General features: G+C 38.2%; 1 protein-coding gene across 4 annotated transcripts; it reads left to right on the top strand.

Annotated features, from left to right (window-relative positions):
• Positions 1–13,232: 13,232 nt before the first annotated feature.
• LOC147617222 (zinc finger protein CONSTANS-LIKE 16-like) lies at positions 13,233–19,124 on the top strand. Of its 4 annotated transcripts, none has more exons than XM_086776831.1 (4): positions 13,233–13,932; positions 14,369–15,860; positions 16,377–16,601; positions 18,789–19,124. In XM_086776831.1, the coding sequence occupies exons 2-4, from the start codon at positions 14,556–14,558 to the stop codon at positions 18,807–18,809; spliced, it is 1,551 nt and encodes a 516-aa protein (XP_086632957.1). In that variant the 5' UTR covers positions 13,233–13,932; positions 14,369–14,555; the 3' UTR covers positions 18,810–19,124. The 4 variants fall into 4 exon arrangements, with proteins under 4 accessions (XP_086632957.1, XP_086632956.1, XP_086632958.1 ...); XM_086776830.1 differs by having other exon boundaries at positions 13,233–13,968; XM_086776832.1 differs by having other exon boundaries at positions 13,304–13,968; positions 14,373–15,860.
• The last annotated feature ends 925 nt before the right edge of the window (positions 19,125–20,049 follow it).

The following is a 20,049-nucleotide window of genomic DNA, read 5'->3' as shown; positions in this document are numbered from 1 at the left end:
TTCTCTTTTTTGTAATTAACTATTTATGCATAAACATAAAAATTAATTTTCCATGATTTTAATTAGAATCATTCAATCAATCTAGGATGATTAATCCTAGAATATGGTAGGAAGTCCTCTTTTCATATTATCAATGAAAATGATTTATGTGTTAATTTTATAAAAATTTTACCATAGCTCCGCTGCTATTACTGGTAATTCTCAATAAATTTGAAAGAATAAAGTTTAGTATTATTCATGTGATTAGAATAACCACTAATTGGATCATTATCCAATTATGTATTGATTCTTAATTTTACCATAAATTTAATAGCATAAAAGTATTAAAAAGCCATTATTTTGGCTTCCAATTAGACAAGCATAGAAATTACTTTTAGATTAGAGAAATGCTTCATGATGAGAAGCTTCATTCGAATTGAGAAATAGGTCATAGGAATGACTATTCTTTGGGGGAGAGAGAGAAATGCTTAAAAACCATTATAAATTAAGCATAAATAGAAATTTATGTATTTCTTCATTACAATACATTAAAGAACTTCAATAGTATTCAAAAGCCATTCAAATTAATGCTTCTCAAGATAGAGAGGGGTTGAGAAGAGAAACATTTCGAGATTTAAGAAAAAAAAGATAATAATACACACTTTACCTCCTAAATTACTTGATTCTTTGATCATAGTAGAGGCCCCCAACCAATCAATTGGTTTGGTATGTTGTTGGAGTCTCCAAGGAAGATTGAAGAGAGAGAGAAGCTCCAATCTCTTCAATTTGTAGAGGGTTTTTAGAGGATAATAGAAAATAAGCTTAACTTAGAGTAATACCAGCATAGTTTAGTTCACAGATGAGAATACAAAGAAATGAGGATCTATTTATAAGTGAGGGAGGCCACTAACTAAGTCCAATTGAGTTCTAAAATTTTCTAGCTTCAGTTTGGTTGACTTTGGACAAGTTTTGGACCAGTTTGGCTCCCTTTTTGATTTGGTTTGATGTAGGAGAGAGGAGAGATAAAAATATCCTATTATTTTTTAGTTTAAAACTCATCCACATATGTGAAATAGGTGCCTCCTTGAAGGGCCCCCTTTTCCTTACCCATGTGTCAAAAATGAATGATTACTCCAAAATATCTCTTTTTTTTTATTAATACTTCATAATTTTTAACTAATAAACCTAGTACTTAGTCAACTCTTCATCTTATGTGGACATTTACTCATTTTTGGGCATTTTCTTTTATTCTTTGGATTTATCTTGTCCCAACACTTGGATTAATCTTATTGGTCCATAGGAACCTGAATTGGACCATAATAAAAAAAAATTCAAAAATCTTGACCCTTACGCTAAGGTCTTCTAAATCAAATTTTATTAATTCCAATTGCACCTTGGAAAATCTTGACCCTTAGGCTATCTTCTAAATCAAATTTTATTAATTCCAATTGCACCTTGGAAAATCTATTTTGATTTTTTGTTTGAGGAAAATAATTTTTTGATATTTGTAGAATTTATTTTTTGATATTTGTAGAATTTATTTATCCAAAAATGTCCCAATATTGATTTACCACTCTCTAGAAATTTTTATCTCACTAGGCAAAACAAGGAAAAATAATATTTTCTTGTATTCAGAAACATAGAGTGATTACAAGAGATTGAAGTAGAGGCTTAATCAATATTCAGTCTGAGGAGGAATCTTACAAATGAGATGTGATGTGAGTGAATGTGATGTGGTCTGAATGGATGAGATGTGAATGAATGTGATGTGATGAGATGTGGATATGGGTAGATGCGAGTGGATGAGATCTGGTGAGGATAAATTGAGGAAAGATGTGATGAGATGAAAATGATGTGACTAGATGAGAATAGGAATACATATGAAATGGATGTGGAATTAAATAATGTGGATTGATGTGGAACAATGTGGAAAGATGAGAGTTTGTTATAGAAACTATATTTATGACCTGTTTTTAAATGATTATTTTATGTCAAGAATGCTGGGGAAGCATTTTGACCGTCTTGTGAATGAGGTCATGGAGACCTAACTGATAAAGTTGCAACAGCTGACGGAGAGTCAACGGAGGACATCTCGCATAGCAAAGTCGGCCGAGGTCTTGACCAGCCTCGGTTCGATTAAATAGTGAGCTTCCGGTACGGTGGATGAGGGACCAAGGAAGCGGCCTATGTGAGTGAAGCGCTAGGTGACCTGTAAAGGATCCTAGAGGGTGCTGACCATACAGTGCTCGGGCTTTGGGTCACCAAAGATACCCACACATGCGCCATGGAAGATATTGAAACAAGGAGTAAGAGTTGTTTTCTGAATTTGGGCATGGATCTGGTTGATTGACCTTGCTGCTTCTCAATGGATGAGTCCATGGCTCTTTTATATGGATCAAAAAGGCCCCTGAGTGGACAGGTGGTGAGCGTTCTGGTTGCCAATGATGCCATAGGTACACCGATGATTAGAAATTAGGATTCAACCAGAGATTTTGAGGATTGTGATCACTGACACTATGATTTCATTAAATGATTGTTTTAAAGATAGCCAAATCTGTGAAAAAGGCAATTTCATATTGGGTGTGTAAGTGGTGTGACTAGTTTTAAGTTTGCAGTAATATCCGGCTAGGGGGCCTGGGAACTCTTTTCCCTGGTGCCCGAGACAAAACCTAACCAAATTCCTAATTGGATCCCATCACTATAGTGGTTGGGCAGTTGGCTGGGCAATTGGCTAACCCACGAGATTGGATGGGGTTAGGCTGGACTAATAGATCCCTAAAATGAGACTCAATTCTGTTATGGTACGATAGATGAAGTAAATCTCGGATAAAAATTGTTCTATGGAAAAGAATCAACGGTTGTGCCTCTCAATGAGGAAAAAAGCGTTGGTCTCTATTATCCAAGTGCAATCTTTTCCTTGATCTGACTATGGGACTTACGCGTTCGGTCAGATCAATTCAATTAGTTAAGGCTTTTGACTACGTTAGAGTAAAATTATCCTCGAGAAATCGCCCGTGCTTTCCGGGCGAGGGCTGTTTTTCTGGGTTCGGTTTTGGAAGAACCGAGGGATTAGTCTCTTGTCCAGATATCCTTGGGCGAGGCCCCGAGTGAGGGACCCTGCCCCCGCGTAAGAAGTGCTACTTCCACTTCTAGCACCCCTGAATTTCTTGCGCGGTGGGGACAGGGATCTTTCAGAGGCGAGATTTAGTTGAGTAGAAACTCCTCCTATGGCTACCCAAAACCTTTGAGGACTTTGAGATATTCACATCCTTGGAATCAGATGTTACACTTGAGTTCATCATCATCCTAGTAGATCTTTTCAAGAAGAGCTCATCTGAAGATCGTGGTTACTTAACTCGCATTAAGGTGTTGTGGATATTGGTCAGAAGTGCTACCTAGATCATGTTGCTCTTATCTTGATGTTTGCACATCCTTGAAAGAGGGATGGAGTAGGGTCTACTAAAAGAGTTCTTTTCTTTTGACTGAGTGCATTCCCCTTGTCTGTTGGTTGAAACAATGTGCCACTTCGTTACATGTGTCTTTTTTGCTCATTCACTACAAGATTCTCCTCTTCCACAAGTGATTCCTCCCTAATCCCTGCTTTTTGATGTTTCTCCCTTTTTTGTGAAACCTTGTATTACCTAATAAGGACCTTTGAATGACTTGTGCACATGAGGTGCATGGGGTGCTTTATGTAGCTTCCTCTACAAGAGAAGTGAATGGTCAAACTGTATTTCATCACTTCAAATGAGCTGTCACATGCAAGGATCATCTTTGTGTCCTCTATATAGATCCACCTCTGAAAAAAGGATGGAAGTTAGTTGAAGGGCAATGAGAAATTTTGAGAATATGCAATTAATACTATTTGTCAAGAATGCATTTTTCTCATTGAAATGGAAATGAGGAATTCCTAAAACACAATGACAAGGCTTGTAACAAACTAAATTATGGAGGGTTTCTAAGAAGCACTCTTTAGAAATTGTGAATCAATAATTACACTTGTAACCTAATGATCTCCTACACTTTAACCACACAATCCTCTAGAGTTCAGGGGGTGGTTTGAGCTTATGCAAGAGTTTGATTTCGAGATTTATAATCAACAAAAAGGATCTAAAAATAAAGTGGTAGATGCTTTGAGTGGAATTGGCCATGTGAATCAACTTTTATTTGTTGAGATTTGGTCTAACCTATTTCACTTTCTCAAGGGCTTGTATCTCGCTGATGGATTCTTTGGTAGGATCTCAAATATTGTTCAGGCTTGGAATGATCCCTATTTCTGTTAACATGAGGCAGTACTCTATTTGGGATGGTTTTAAGGGAAATGTCTATGTACCTAATGTTGATGGTGTGAGATATTGAATCTTGTTCAAGTGTCATGACACCTTCTACTGGGCATCTGGGTTTGCTGAGGACTGAGCATTTGGTAAGAAGAGATTTCTTTCAACCAAAGTTAAAGATTTAGATTAATATGTTCAAATTTGCCAATAGAGCCAAGTCAATAAAGTTGCGTGCTTGAACATGGTGGCTTTGATGCCGTTGTGGAAATACCTAAAAAGAAATGGAAGAGTATTTCTATGCATTTTGTGTTTACTGAACATTTTTGGCATGAAGGATTCAAGAAATCCGATGCTAAGTTAAGTATGAGTTCATATAACCATCATGAGTCTCTAATGGCCAGACATAATGTGAAAATTAGGCCATGGAAGATATGATATGTGCATATGTCTCTTTGAGGCAATATGATGGGAAGATTAGTAGAGTTTGCTTACAATAGTGCTAAGAATTTCACTAATAAGATGAACCCTTTTATTCTCATATATGGCTTTCATCCTGGATCCCCATGGATGATTAGCTTAGAGAAAGTCCAAGCTATGCTGGTGTTGTGGTAGATTTTTTTGTTGCAGTTTGTAACAGAGAGCATAAAAAGTGCACATGATAGAATATACCACCCAAAGCGATCATCTAGAGTCCTAGAAGAAGGTCAATGTGTTTAATTGAGAATCCCAAAATACTCTGAGGTAATGAGGACTAGAAAAGTCTAAGGCAAAATTCAGATAAGCACACACCAACAAAGCTGGTGGCGGCAACATCCAAGCTTTCCTTATGGATGGGAAAACAATTCTGTTAACCCAAGAAGGTTAACGTGAGGACCACCTACATACATCACCTACATACATCACAAAAATGGGTTTAAACCATCACAATGGATGTGTTCATCATCTATTAGTGAAGATGAGATATCTAAACAAGATAAGAGCATGTAGAAGCACTTGAGAGTCACCAAAGGATATATACACACAATGAGCACCGCCTAAAAGATCTTTGTCTGCCCTTAAGAATGTGTTGTTCGCTCAAGTAGGAATTAATAACTCATTCGAATCATTGTAACTCCCACATGATGCACTTATTGATGTACTCAAGGGATGAGAAAGCCAAGTAAAAGAGCTGGCATCCACCCCCATGTGTGCACATGCTTATACACACACTCTCAGAGGTGCAAAGAAAAATGTCTTCCTCTTCCTTCTCTTCACACATTCTCGATTCCCCCAAAAAAATAAACTATAAAGAGTGAAGAGAAGAGATAATATTTTTTCCACCATTCAAAAACAAGAGAAACCTTATCTTCTTCCCAAAGGGGTTAACGTGTGGAGAGTGAGAGAAAGGCTTGTCATCCTAGCTCTGATACCAATGTCACGCATCCACCATAGCCAGAGATGAGATAGAGCTCTTGTTCAACACCCAACCATAGAGAAATGTGGATAAGAATCGACATTGTTGGGCTTATGTAGTGGCATGCCTGCCCACACTTTCCCAATTGCCTGGCAGTCCTTCGACCTGAATGCCTCACTCTTGAACCTCAGACACTCTTATCGATCACTCTCTCGTGATCAAGCTCCATGTCCAGTCGAGCTCTACGTAGCCAATTATAAGCTACATAACATCATCTTACGAGCTCTTAGTCACATAAAGGAAATTATCTCCTACACCTCTAGCACCTCTTTTAGTCTACTTACATAAAAGGAAGGATGCACACATACTCCATCCATGAGATGCAACCTATAAGAAACCTCATTAATCTTTTTCAATATCATAAAAGGTCTAACTAGCCCCTATGAGGCACAACAGAATAGTTGACACCCGAGGTGTCTCATCAACATTCAAAATTTTATGGGATATAACCACTATGTAACATCACTTTATTGCACGACCAAGGTTTACTCTGTAGGTTTTCTTTATCTACTCCATTGGCAAGTCTTGCATGCATTTCGGGGGTGCTACAAATTGCTTTCCATTCTTTCTTCGACTTTGGGGGTGGCATCAAAGGTAAGGCCTTGGGCCTCTGCACCTACGTGGATTTATGGGTTTCTTTGATTTTGGTACCTAGATGTGGGGGTTTCCTTCGTAGAATCCTTGTGATTCTAGAAATTGTATTAGGATCCAATAAAGCATAGACTTCTAGGGTGGTACTAGTTTTGGGGGTTTCCTTCGTAGAGTCCTTGTGCTTCTAGAAATTGTATTAGGATCTAATAAAGCATAGACTTCTAGGGTGGTACTAGTTTTGGGTACTAAGGCCAAATGGTGACTACCATGTCTTTACTTGGGTGTCAAATCTACCTTGGCTAGCCAAGGTACTCTTGGGTACCCACTCCTACTTAGTGATCGCTCTATAACTTTAGGGTTATTCATGTTGAGGTTTTTGTGGGAAGCCATCATCTCTATTATGGTGTTTGTCTTTGTTTGACAAGGTTTTGGTGTTGAGATGTCAAGCTCAACGTGAGCTAACACTCACGAGCCGTCTGCGTGACCGTTCGACATTTACATCACTGGTGGGTTTGGTAGCTAGCATCGACATATCTTCGCCAAACATTCTATAGTTGGACTACACCTACTAGTCCACACCTACCCACTCCACTTTAGCGTGTTCACATTATAGACCTCTTGTATATACTGTATTATATACTCTACCGACTAGTCCACACCTACCCACTCCACTTTAGCATGTTCACATTATAGACCTCTTGTATATACTCTATTATGTGTAATAGTCACTTTATCTCTTTAGTAGACCTCTTTTGTTAAAGAAGAAGAAGAAAAATTTTCAGCCTCTCATCTTGTGTGTTCTCTTCTAGGGTTTGTGAGCTCAAGCTCTCTTCCTCCCTACATCTTTTCATGGTATCATAGCGTGGTTCATGCTAAGAATCTAAGCAGCAAGCAAGAGAAGCACGGGAAGCGGTGTGAGGGTAAGAGCTTCATCTACTCTTCCCCCTTTGTGTTGGCTACTACACCCTTCGGAGGCACCGGCAAATGAACTCTGATTGAGGCGCTATTTTCACGGGAGCAGAGTTGTAGGGAAACTATTTAACCTTTAAACTCCATGTTTTGGGCCAAAAATGCATTTCGAGTGCATCTTGACCTCCGTTTTTCAGTTCGCAGGCGTTCGTGCATTGTGGTGCGTAAGTTTCGATTCTCTACAGATTTCTATTTTTGGAACTGCAGGAATGGAAATTGGTTGTACAAACACTGTGTGTGCTACAAAGAGGTATAACAGTTGCCATTGGGTGTATGTATGCAAATTAAGATCACTGGTTGTGTAGTTTGGGTGCAAAGTGCTGGTTTTGGTGAGTTTATGTTGTAGACAAGATGTCGAATGATGGAATTACTAGATTGTTGTAGCAAAGGTTGACAAGAACAACTTCCATACTTAGAGGTTTAGATTAACAAATTTCTTGATGGGAAAAGGCTATTGGGACTACATTGAAGGTGAACATGAGGAGGCACCAGAGATACAAGAGATTAATCCAACTGCTACTTTTACATGTTACCGACCACCATGAGACATGCTCCTTTGGCTTCCATGATTGTTGACATGATCCTTTTTTTGGAACTGAGAAATTCATCTTTGGGCACATCGTATTCCGCTTAATATGTATGATATGTATGATAAATGAGTATGTGGCATACCATCTAGGTGCACGTATTGGTCTTGGTCTTGATCTACACGATGATTCTTTTATATTAGGGTCAACAGCCTAGCGATGAGTTATTCCAGTTTAACAGCTTGCCACTATAGGAAGGCGTCAGGACATAAATGCTACTAGAAAAATGATGCCAAGGTCCCCATCGAGTCTCGGAGTGCCCTGTAAAGATTCCTCAACTTAACTAGGCTCTGCATCCTCAAACATGCAATCTACCACTTATAATTTTTTTGGCATGGATCATTGGATTAAAGACTATCCCAACAATAAATGGGACCACCATGAACAAAACAAAACTGACAATATTGAAAGAAACCTTAGCAGTGAAATTAAAAAGGAGACTAGCATCTCTGATATCGACACTGAGTCCCAATCTAAAGAAAGGAATAAGCATTCTCAAAATACCAGGGAATATCTCAAAAAATGGTGAAAATGTAAGCTTTATACAACCAATCATCATGAAAGTCTATAAGAAAGGATGACTATTTCCTAATGATTGTAGTATGTTGGTGCATTTGATACACATTGTAAGTTTATTAATAATAGGGGAGAGGAGTTTATTAATAATAGGGGAGAGGAGTTACAAAACGTTATCTATTGCCACCCTCCTCCCACTAAGTTAATAGCTAAAATAAATATCACTGATGAACTAAAGATGTCATTCAGCTAGGCAAAAGAAAAATAGAGAGCTTGTCCGAAAGGAGAAGGAAGAAAAATATGGAATATAAAGCAGCCAAAGAAGATCATGAGCCACCTTACACCTTGCACACCTAAGTAATATAAATCTTTTATAATTTGGGAGGCCGTAAGTTAGTGTTTAATAATGCCACACGAAAACCAACAAGTGAGGTGTACGAGGATTCTACGATGGCCCGCGGCTAAGGTAAAAGAAGTAGACTTGGCTGAATCTTAGGAAGACCATGAACTTGTCTTTATAGAAAAATACCTCACCCAAAGTCAAAAGGGAAACTCATTGATCTCCTCAAGGAATATAAGTATTACTTTACATGGACTTACCATGATATTAAGGGAGTACAAATCGAGGTTGTGCAATCCCCATGGTATCAAATGCTAGACCTGTCTAGTGTGAATGACCCTATCCTATGAATGCCAAGGATACTAATTTTTTTAAGGAAGAGACCGACAAGCTTATTGAATAATGGATTCATCTATGAGATTAAACACTCATGTTAGGTTTCACCAATTATGGTTGTACCCAAAAAGAATGGAAAATTGAGAGTATGTGTTAATCTCAAGAAGGTAAATATGGCTACAAGAAGATACTATTACTCACCATATTTATAACATGTTCGACAAGGAAGCATACAACTTCCTAAATGGATACTCGAGATATAATCAAATTTCCATTGCTCTTCATGAGGATCAAGCTAAGACTGCTTTTATTATAGAACATGGTGTATTCACTTATAGAGTTATGCCATTTGGTCTCACAAATACACTAGCCACATTGTAATGACTTATGAATACTACATTTAAGGTTTTTCTAAGGAAGTTTCTTGAAGGTTTCTTAGATTATTTTTGTATTTGTTCATCATGGAAGGAGCATTTATCTTGTTTATGTAAGGTATTTAAACGATGCAGACTTTATCACATAACCTTAAACCTTTTCAAGTGCCAATTTGGACAAAACATGGAGTCATCTCAGGGCATATAGGGTCCAAAAATGGGATCTCCATGGATGAAAGCAAGATAAAAGTTATTTTAGAATTACCCCCATCTATGAACTACAAGGGAGTCCAAAGGTTTATGGGGTATGTAGATTAACAGATGGTTTGTACTCTTCTATGTAGGTTAACAGATGGTTTGTACTCTTCTATGCCAAGATTTCTCATCCGTTGTATAAGCTTCTCATTGTATTTGAGTGAACGGAAGAGTGCAAACATGCCTATGATATGTTAAAGCAAGCTCTAGCTAGCTCTCCCGTCTTGCGAGACGGGTGCCAAACTAGGATATTATATTCCATATTAATGCTTCTAACTTTGCTATTAGATTGGTCCTAGCTCAGCCAGGTGAACACAAACTAGACTGCCCTATAAGTTTTGCTAGCTAGAAATAATTGTGTGAGGCTCAAATAAAGTATACCACCACACAGAACATGAAGGATTAGCTATGGTGTATGCTATTGGATTCATCCCAGTTCACCAGTGAACACAAACTAGACTACCCTATAAGTTTTGCTAACTAGAAATAATTGTGTGAGGCTCAGATAAAGTATACCACCACAGAACATAAAGGATTAGCTATGGTATATGCGATGAAGAAATTTTGGCATTACATATTTACTAATTATACCTTGTTAATAAACCATGCCCCATACAAAGAATCACCATGTGGTTGTTGATCCTTCTTAAATTTATTTTTAGAGTGGTTTTGTGAGACCTGGAAAAAAATATGTGATGGGGCTGATCATTTATCTCACATACCTAATGGTGAAGCACAAGTTGGAGTAAGTTTTTTGTTGATTGGTTCTTACCTTAGAGCTCCATCCCATGAAAAGGGAAAAAAACTCAAGTGTTGAAGAAGAGGTAAAGACAACTGCCACAAAGGCTAAGTTCCAAAAAACTAGGGGAAACCCTTTCTTTTCAATGTGACTTTGTGACTTTTCGATGACTTTGGAAGTAGCTTTGTGTCTCATGTAGACTAACTTAACTTTATATTTGACTAGGAGAGTCTTGTGCCAAGATGGCTTCCCAACAAAATTAATATAGGTGAGCATAGTGGTTGTGCCTATATCCATATATTAGACACTTTTGATAGTTTATAATATATCATTATTTATGACAATTATGTAGTAGCATGAGCATCCAAGTTGTCAAGCTTTGAGGACTTTGCCAAGCTACCTCAAACATTATATTTATCAGCTTACCCTCAATACATATTTTACTTTTAATAGCTCCAACTAGACTAGTGACTCATATCATTTCTACCCTATGCTCCGTTGTGCAACATGTATACATCCTTTGGTGTGACAAGCATACTGAATGGTACTACTACTTTATAATATTAGATTGTATTAATATGAATAGCCTCTAAAACACAATAAGGTGATGTGTAGCATATAAGTTCACAAAAGTAACCAATTGAAAATTTTGATTGAAATCCAAGGTTTAGTGTATTTGCAACTCTTAAAATTGAAAAAATACCTAATGAAGGTTTCTAAAATTATAGATTTGATGAGGCATTAGTTCTTCCATATTTGGGGCGGGTCGGCACGTAGGGCCGTGGAGAAGTGGACCGCCGAAAAAAATGGTTCGATAATAATCTCAAGAATAAAGAAATTAAAATTGGAGATATTGTACTTATGTGCAAGGTCCACAAGAAAAAGAAACGTAAACATACAGAGAAAGGACCATTTAGATTTTGTGAAATAATGCCCGAAGGTACCGTGCATGTTGAAACTCTAAATGGAGTTAAAACAATAATGGGAGTAAATTAAAAAAGTACTATGGTCCTCTCACCAAAGAAGCCTCATGAATTGCCAAGGAAAAAGGTGAGTTAAAGAAGATCCATGCTCAACAAGAAGAAAAAGAGCGATATTCTATTTTAATATAAGCCTACCTTTTAACAAGTTCTCAAGTGTACCCAAAGTACTTCATATCTAGTACCCATTGATCATTAACGAGTCTTCTTGCCGAGAGTTAGTGTTACCTCCTCATTCTGAGGAGATTTTTTCTCTATAGTGTTTTTTGTTGATTGGTTCTTACCTTAGAGCTCCATCCCATGAAGGGAAAAAAAAACTCAAGTGTTGAAGAAGAGGTAAAGACAACTGCCACATAGGCTAAGTTCCAAAAAAACAAGGGGAAACCCCTTCTTTTTAATGTGACTTTATGACTTTTTGATGACTTTGCAAGTCATTTTGTTTCATACTTTGCAAGTAGTTATGTGTCTCGTGTAGACTAGACTTTATATTTGACTTGGAGAGTCTTGTGCCAAGATGGCTTCCCAACAAAATTAATAAAGGTGACCATAGTAGGGTTGTGCGGACATCCATACATTAGACACTTTTTATAGCTTATAATATATCATTATTCATGACAATTATGTGGCAACATGAGCATCCAAGATGTCAAGCTTCTAGGACTTTGCCAAGCTACCTCAACCATTATATTTATGAGCTTACCCTCAATACATATTTTACTTAATAGCTCCAACTAGACTAGTGACTCATATCATTTCTACCCTATGCTTCGTCGTGCAACATGTAGGTATGACAAACATACTCAAGGGTACTACTACTTTATAATATTAGATTGTATTAATATGAATAGCCTCTAAAACACAATGAGGTGATGTGTAGCATGTAAGTTCACAAAAGTAACCAACTGAAAAATTTGATTGAAATCCGAGGTTTAGTGTATTTGCAACTCTTAAATTTGAAAAAATACCTAGTGAAGGTTTCTAAAATTATAGATTTGATGAGGCCTTAGTTCTTCCATATTTGGGGCGGGTGGGTGTGGGGGCATGGGGAAGTGGTCCTAATGTGGGAATCTCCTTGAGATGTGGAATAATATAATAATAATAAGCAAACTCTTTTTTAAGAAAAAAAGTGCGAAATTATATTAAAAAGTGAAACGAGTGCATTTACAAAGTATGCTTTTTATCCAATAAGCAAGCTCTAAACAAAATACTTCCATATTTCCCAAGCAAGGGACCAAGGGTTTCTGAATTCTCTCTTTTTTTTTTTTTTTGGTGGTCCGGTTTGAGTATAACACACACACCACCACGGGCTCAAGGGTCAAGGACGTGCAGCTGGCGAGGCTCGAACCCAATACCTCCGGGTCGACCTCTTTAACCACTAGACTGCAACGGTTTCTAAATTCTCACATTTTGGGGTTTTAAAAAAAAGGTAGGATGATGACGTCATGGGCTGCAGAGAGTCGTATGGAAATGTGTCATGGACAAGGGTGTTACGTTGGAATGTTCTAATGTTGAAGAGTCCGTGACCCACCATCACCACCACCACCACCACGTATTTCTCGTTTGTGTTCCAAAAATGACCGAGTGAGGGTACAGTGTGCCGTAAAACCTCCGGAGTCACTGAGAAGCCAATGAGAGAAGAGATAACTAGATAAAATGTACAAACGACGAATAAGAGGGCGACACGCGGAATTTACAGGCAGGTACGGTGGCAGGGGATAAGGGGCGGGGCCCGCCGGTCAACGTGGCCAGTCAGGACTCAGGACACTCTCACTCTCTTTTTCTCTCTCTCAATCTCTCTCTTAGTCTTTCTCTCTCTCTCTCTCTCTCTCTCTCTCTCACACACACACACACACTCTCTCTCTCTCTCTCACACCCACATAGCAGAGCATCCGTGAGCTTCATGAATCTTTTGGTCCGCCCAGCCTATCTATGGCCATGGCTGCCGCTCTCTCTCGATCTCACTCTCTCTCTCTCTCTCTCTCACACACACACTCTCTCTCTCTCCCTCTCTCTAACACACACACAGCAGAGCATCCGTGAGCTTCATGAATTTTTAGGTCCGCCCAGCCCATCCTTGGCCATGGCTGCCCCTCTCTCTCTCTGTCTCTCTCTCTCTGACGCGCACACACGTCGCAGCGCATCCGTGAGCTTCACGAGTAATTTTTAGGTCCGCCCAGCCTATCTTTCTTGCCCGGACAATTCGATCGTTGTACAGTCAGCCGCCCAAATCCTTGATCACGAGCAATTCACTCAAGAGACTTCGAATTTTGCTCGTGAAGTTTTCCGTCGCTCTAGAATGGACCTTTGAGCTGGATTGGGCTTTTCCTACCTTTGAGCTGGATTGGGCTTTTCCTACGTGTTTTTTTTTTTTTTTACCTTGATCATGAAAGCGCACCTGTGGCAGCTTTGAGAGCTCGATCTTGCGACCTAATATTGACTTACGAAGCTCAACTTTTCCGTGGAATGTTTGCAAAAATTAATTTCGGTCTTGATGAGTTTCCCACCAGACTACTTGCCATTGCGACCGCAGCAATTAGTAAGGCTCTGATTACTATCTGAATTTTCCATTAAGGTAATGTGATCTCTTGATTTTGCTGCAATTTGGGATGATCTGAAGCTGCTACTGCAGGGGTGATGGTTAGTGTGTGTGTGTGTGTGTGTGTGTGTGTGTGTGTGTGTTTGTCCATTTTCCTCTTAATCTTGCTAAGCTCTGCATCCTTTTATCTTTCTAGAGCTGATCTGGCCAGATATTTCATTTATTAACAAAGATAATTTTAATTTTATGAAGCCTTTTGTGCTAATTTTCACCAAAATTGCCTCGGTTATACAATTATTGGGTTTTCCAAGATCCTATGCTTTCTAGCCATGAAATTTCAACGGTTTTGTGCCAAGCTTTACATGATGTTTCTGTCGTTTAGAAGATTTTTAATGCCCAAATCTCACTTATTTTTGTTGTGGTGTTGTCATACTAGCCAGTTCAACCCAATACGTAAGGAAGCAGCCATACATAGGCTTCTAGTAACAGCAAGCTGAACATGGGAATGGCTCTCCTTAACAGGAGATTTTCAGACCTATAATTGTTATTAGTGAAAGTATAGCCAAATACCCATAGAAGCAGCAGAGATCTAAGCAGTAATTCACCAAGAAAACATTGCGAAGATGGTGTCCTGTGAATCAAAGGCCGGCATCATAATAGCTGCAAGGGGTGCAAGGGCATGTGACATGTGTGGTAAAGAGAGGGCAAGGTGGTATTGTGCTGCAGATGAAGCCTATCTATGTGAGAGATGTGATGGATCTGTGCACTCTGCAAATGCTGTGGCAAGAAGGCATGAGAGAGTCAAGCTTGGGCCTAATGGGGCACCCTTGAAGATTGCTCCATCTCAGCATCGTCACCGCCGAAAGCACAAAACCATCAACCTGTCTTCTTTACAGTGTAATTCCTTTCTGCAGCCCCAAAAAGAAGATCATTTGGATAGCCACATTGAGCAGTGGCATGGCTTGAAGAAACGGTCTCGAACTACTCGCAAATCCTTGAACCCAACAGGTCAACCTTCCATTACTGTTAATCCCACCCTTAACCCAGACATGATTAATGCTGCCTGCACCATCGACAAGGAGGAGAAAGAAGATGCCATTTTGTTTAATGATCTTTTGACAGCTGATGATCAGTTTGGTGAGCTTTCAACAAAAGCCACTTTTGGTGTAAAGGCAGAGCCTTTCAGCCCTTCTTCAACATTAACATCCAGAGGCTTGATTGATTTGAAGTCAGAAGAGAGTGAATTAGAAGTGCCCACATATGAGCCTATCTTGCAAGAGCTAATTGCAGCAAGCCATGGAGAAGTCATGGACAAAATACTGCCTTCTTCTCCATCTTTTGGCGGTGCCAATGGCACTAGCAGAGTTAAACTTGAATCAAACCCCCTGCAAACACATGATTATACCGAATCCAGTGTAATAGAAGATGGAAGTGCACCATCCAAGATTGAAACAAGCCCAAACTCCCTGCAATCCTGTGACTTGATGGAGGGAAGTGCAGTAGAAGATAGGAGCAATTCAATCAATGAAGACTCTCATATTGATACGTTTGATGTCATGGATTTCTGCTCCAATGCTAATTTGGATGATGAGACAATGGGCAATGAGCCCAGAGAGGGGTTTCCAGACATGGAAATGTGGAAAGCTGCCTATGGGTCAGATCAAGGGGCTTGCAACAGCATATTTGGGGGAAACCCTTTTAAAGGTAAAGGAGGCAATGATTCAGACATGGGTTGTGTGAAAGTAGAGGGTTTACTAGATGGAGAGGCCATACCACACCATCAACAGCAACAACAACCAGTTTTCAAGAAAGTTTTGTCATTAAGATTAGACTATGAGGAGGTCCTGAATGCATGGTCTGACAGAGGGCCCCTGTGGATGAACGGGCAAAGGCCGCAAATTGTCCCTGATGTCTGCTTTGTGGACCATGTAAGTGCCACAAGTCTCTGCTTCTGTGTGCATGCGCGCGCGTGTGTGTCTGTGTTGCATCAAGGGTTTAGGGGGTATTAATGAACATGCTAGGGTTTAGGGGGCATTAATGAATATGCTAGGGGTTGGGGGGTATTAATGAACATGTTTTTTATAATATGTACAGCAAAAGAGTTACCTGGACTCCTTTTTAGTGTAGTATAGGACATATTTATGTTGGAAGTTGCTTAAGCTGCACTTTTCTGGCAGAGAAATAATATTCATTTCATGGCTATTATGTTAACATAATTAGGGTACAAAATTTGTATGTATATGAAGGTGTACATGAAGGTAGGTGGTACTGGAACTTTTGCTAGCTGCGTTACTAGTATTAGAGGGTGCTTGTACTGTGTATATAGTTGTGGCAAATAGAGGCAAGAATATGTGGTTTAACTGGATAATTGCTAGGTTTTATTGCACCAAGGCTTCCAAAAATGTGAAGGAAGGAAGGCATTGATGGGTTTTTTTTTTTGCCAGGGCAATATGGGACGTGGGATGACGATGATGGTTGCAGGGGAGTCCAGCTGCTGCAACAGCACTAGCTCATGCGCAGCAGCTGGGCAGGTACCGGCCGTGCTGGGCGGCAGTGGGCGGGCGGCCCGCGTGCTGCGATACAGAGAGAAGCGCCGCACCCGGCTCTTCTCCAAAAAAATACGCTACGAAGTCCGCAAGCTCAACGCAGAAAGACGCCCTCGCATGAAGGTTAGCAGCAAGCAGCTCACGTACAGCTTAGTTTGCCACGTTTTCTTACTTAACTTTTCTTAATATGTATGTATGAACTTATTGCATTTTCCTTAGTATGCATGTATATATGTGTGTGTGTGTTTTTATGTATATGCATATGTGTATGTATATATATATACATATTGTGTATATATATTATACATATACATAAATATATATTATATGTATAACGTGTGCATTATATGTGTGTGTGTGTGTGTGTGTGTTTACGTATGTGTATATGTATGTATATATACATATTGTGTACATATATTATACATATACATGAATATATATTATATATATAATGTATGTGTATGTGTATATACATATATACATATACACACATACACATATATATATATTGTATATATATATAATATGTATATATATATATATTATACATATACATAAATGTATAATGTATGTATATGTACATGCATATGTATATATACATATACATGCGTGTGTGTGTGTGAGAGAGAGAGAGAGAGAGCTTCGATGAAGAAGTAATTTTTTACTAATTTCAAATTTGATTCGATATATTTGGAGTCACAGCGGTGGTGTAATCTAAAATTTATCATAAAACTACATCACTCTTTGGCTACATTTACTTGTATTAGGGGGGGTAGTTTAAGGGCACAAAAGTGGGAGAATGAAGGCACATATAAGGGCACAAAAGTGGGAGAATGAAGGCACATATAAAGGCAATGAATATGTGCCAACTCACAATGAAAATTTGGGGTGGGGGGGGGGGTGGGGGGGACACTCAACATGCAGTTCACTTTTTTATGCATTAATATGGGGGGTAGTGACTACTTGGCAGTTGGCCTTTTAGTAGCCCCTCTACCCTACATTGGGTTAGCATTTTTTTGTTCTAGGTTTGTGGACGTGTCTATATATATTATGTATGTATTATTTGTTATATGTGAGAATGTATGTATATACATATATACATATTGTATATATATATAATATGTATATATATATATATAATACATATACATAAATGTATATAGGATGTATAATGTATGTATATGTACATGCATATGTATATATACATATACATGTGTGTGTGTGTGTGTGTTTGTGTGTGTGTGTGTGTGTGTGTTTGTAAGAGCTTCAATGAAGAAGTAATTTTTTACCAATTTCAAATTTGATTTGATATATTTGGAGTCACAGCGGTGGTGTAATCTAAATTTATCATAAAAGTACATCACTCTTTGGTTGCATTTACTAGTATTAGGGGGGTAGTTTAGTAAGGGCACAAAAGTGGGAGAATGAAGGCACATATAAAGGCAATGAATATGTGCCAACTCACAATGAAAATTTGAGGTGGGGTTGGGGAGGGGGGGGAATACTCAACATGCAGTTGGCTTTTTTATGCATTAATATGGGGGTAGTGACTACTTGGCAGTTGGCCTTTTAGTAGCCCCTCTACCCTACATTGGGTTAGCATTTTTTTTGCTCTAGGTTTGTGGATGTGTCTATATATATTATGTATGTATTATTTGTTATATGTGACAATGTATGTATATATTATAAATGGTTGCATACATTTATAATGTATGTATCCATTATAAATGTGTCTATATGTATTATGTACGTATTATTTGTGACATGTAATAATGTATGTATACATATAAATGGATATTAAACACCACCAAAGGCTATACTCATGGAGAGAGTATGATATTTTAGTTTAATTGCCTAAAATTTAGACATAAAAATACATACTAATGTATAATACAGTGATGATTATTCCCATTCATCACATAACAAAGTGCATTCGCATCTTATGCAAGGCAAGAATGTCAATCCATTGGTATAACTTATCTATGATGAGATCACTGATTTAATTAGAGAATGTTATTTTTTGTAGATTTTAGATGTGTTTTGTTTTGTTTTACCAGTCAAGGTTTATATGGCACAAAATGTGCCCCCAGAAACTCGTTTAGATTTTATCTCATTTTCAAGGATGTAAATACCATAACTCTTTATCAAATGAACTTAAGGTTTGTGTCATTTAGTTCTCACTTCCGTCGGATAGATCATTTCGGTCTCTTGGGATTGTTCCCTTCGACGTTAAAAGCTTCTCTCTACTTTCGTTTTGTTAAAAAATTGGATACACAAAAACTCATTCCATTGAGACTTTGTTGATTGCAGGGTCGATTTGTAAAAGGGTGAGCAGGCAGCACTGCCATGTAAAAATCCAAAGCAATTGCTTAACACCCACAGGTGGTATTGCCATGTAAAAATCCAAAGCAATTGCTTCCATAAATGTGCTTAACACCCACATCCTATGAAATCCACTCCAAAAGAGCAAGGGCAGAGCCCATTACGTGTGCAAAAACTGAACTCGTGAGATTAAAAAACCAAACACAAGAATTGGAGCACATTATCAATCAATTGCTTGTAAAAAATGGACGCCATAATTGTGATATGGTTGTACAACATAATCATACTCACACATAAGTTATGTGGGAATGCTTTGTTTCCAAATAGGTTTTTTAGGGACTTTCAAGCATGGGTGGCCCATATTTATAATAGGGGCCTAAAAGAAAACATTCATTGAATTATTTGACAAGCTCCCCCTCACAATATGTCACCCACACTCCAAAAGCCTCAAAGTTCCAAAATTTTAAAAGCTTCAAAGTTTAACTATGTAGTGTTATTATTGAAGCTTTTGTCACTAAATTACCCCAAGAATTCAACTGTATCGAGTCACTAAGATTTTTTTAGTTTTCATCTTTCTTTTTTTCATTTAGACTCTTCAAATAGCAATTTTATGAGAACACTAGTAGCAAAAAACGGGAAATTTTGTTTGTGAGTAGGTCCAAGGGTTTCACTAGGTTGGACCCCTACACTAGGTAGCCTTAGTATGAGTATCATGTGTTTACCTCACAAGGTTTAAGCGTTATAGAGCAACATGGTTACCTCACAAGCTTTAAGGGTTATAGAGCAAAATGGTTAAATGTCTCAAAAGTAGGCATCAAGAAGTCTAGGATATTTTCATCTTAAGTTGATTGATGAAATACATTCCTCTTTCCATGGGCAGTGCTATTGTTTTTAGCATATTTATAACCTTTTTTGTATAATTGTATATATCATTTTGAACTTACTTCAATCCTCTTATCACAATCATATGTACATTTTGGCTTTATGAAATCTTTTAAGTACGCTGTAGTTTTTTCGTACTCTTAGTAAATCATTTTTTTAAGCTTCCCTTCATTCATGTTTATACTTGACTTTCCTTCATTGTTGTTGATTTTATGAAATATTTTAAGTAGAATTTACTTTTTTTGTACTTTTAGTTAATCATTTATACTTGACTTCTCTTCATTGATGTTGGTTACTCAATGACATGTCAGCACACCATGTCTAATTATCTCAAACATATGCACCATGGGTAGGTCTAACCACTTCA

This window comes from Cibotium barometz, chromosome 37 (assembly GCF_041138505.1).
Source record: "Cibotium barometz isolate CiBa-2024 chromosome 37, ASM4113850v1, whole genome shotgun sequence".
In the NCBI taxonomy this organism is placed as follows: domain Eukaryota; kingdom Viridiplantae; phylum Streptophyta; class Polypodiopsida; order Cyatheales; family Cibotiaceae; genus Cibotium; species Cibotium barometz.
Note: the sequence above shows the minus strand (reverse complement) of the source record. Positions and strands in the feature narration are given on the sequence as shown.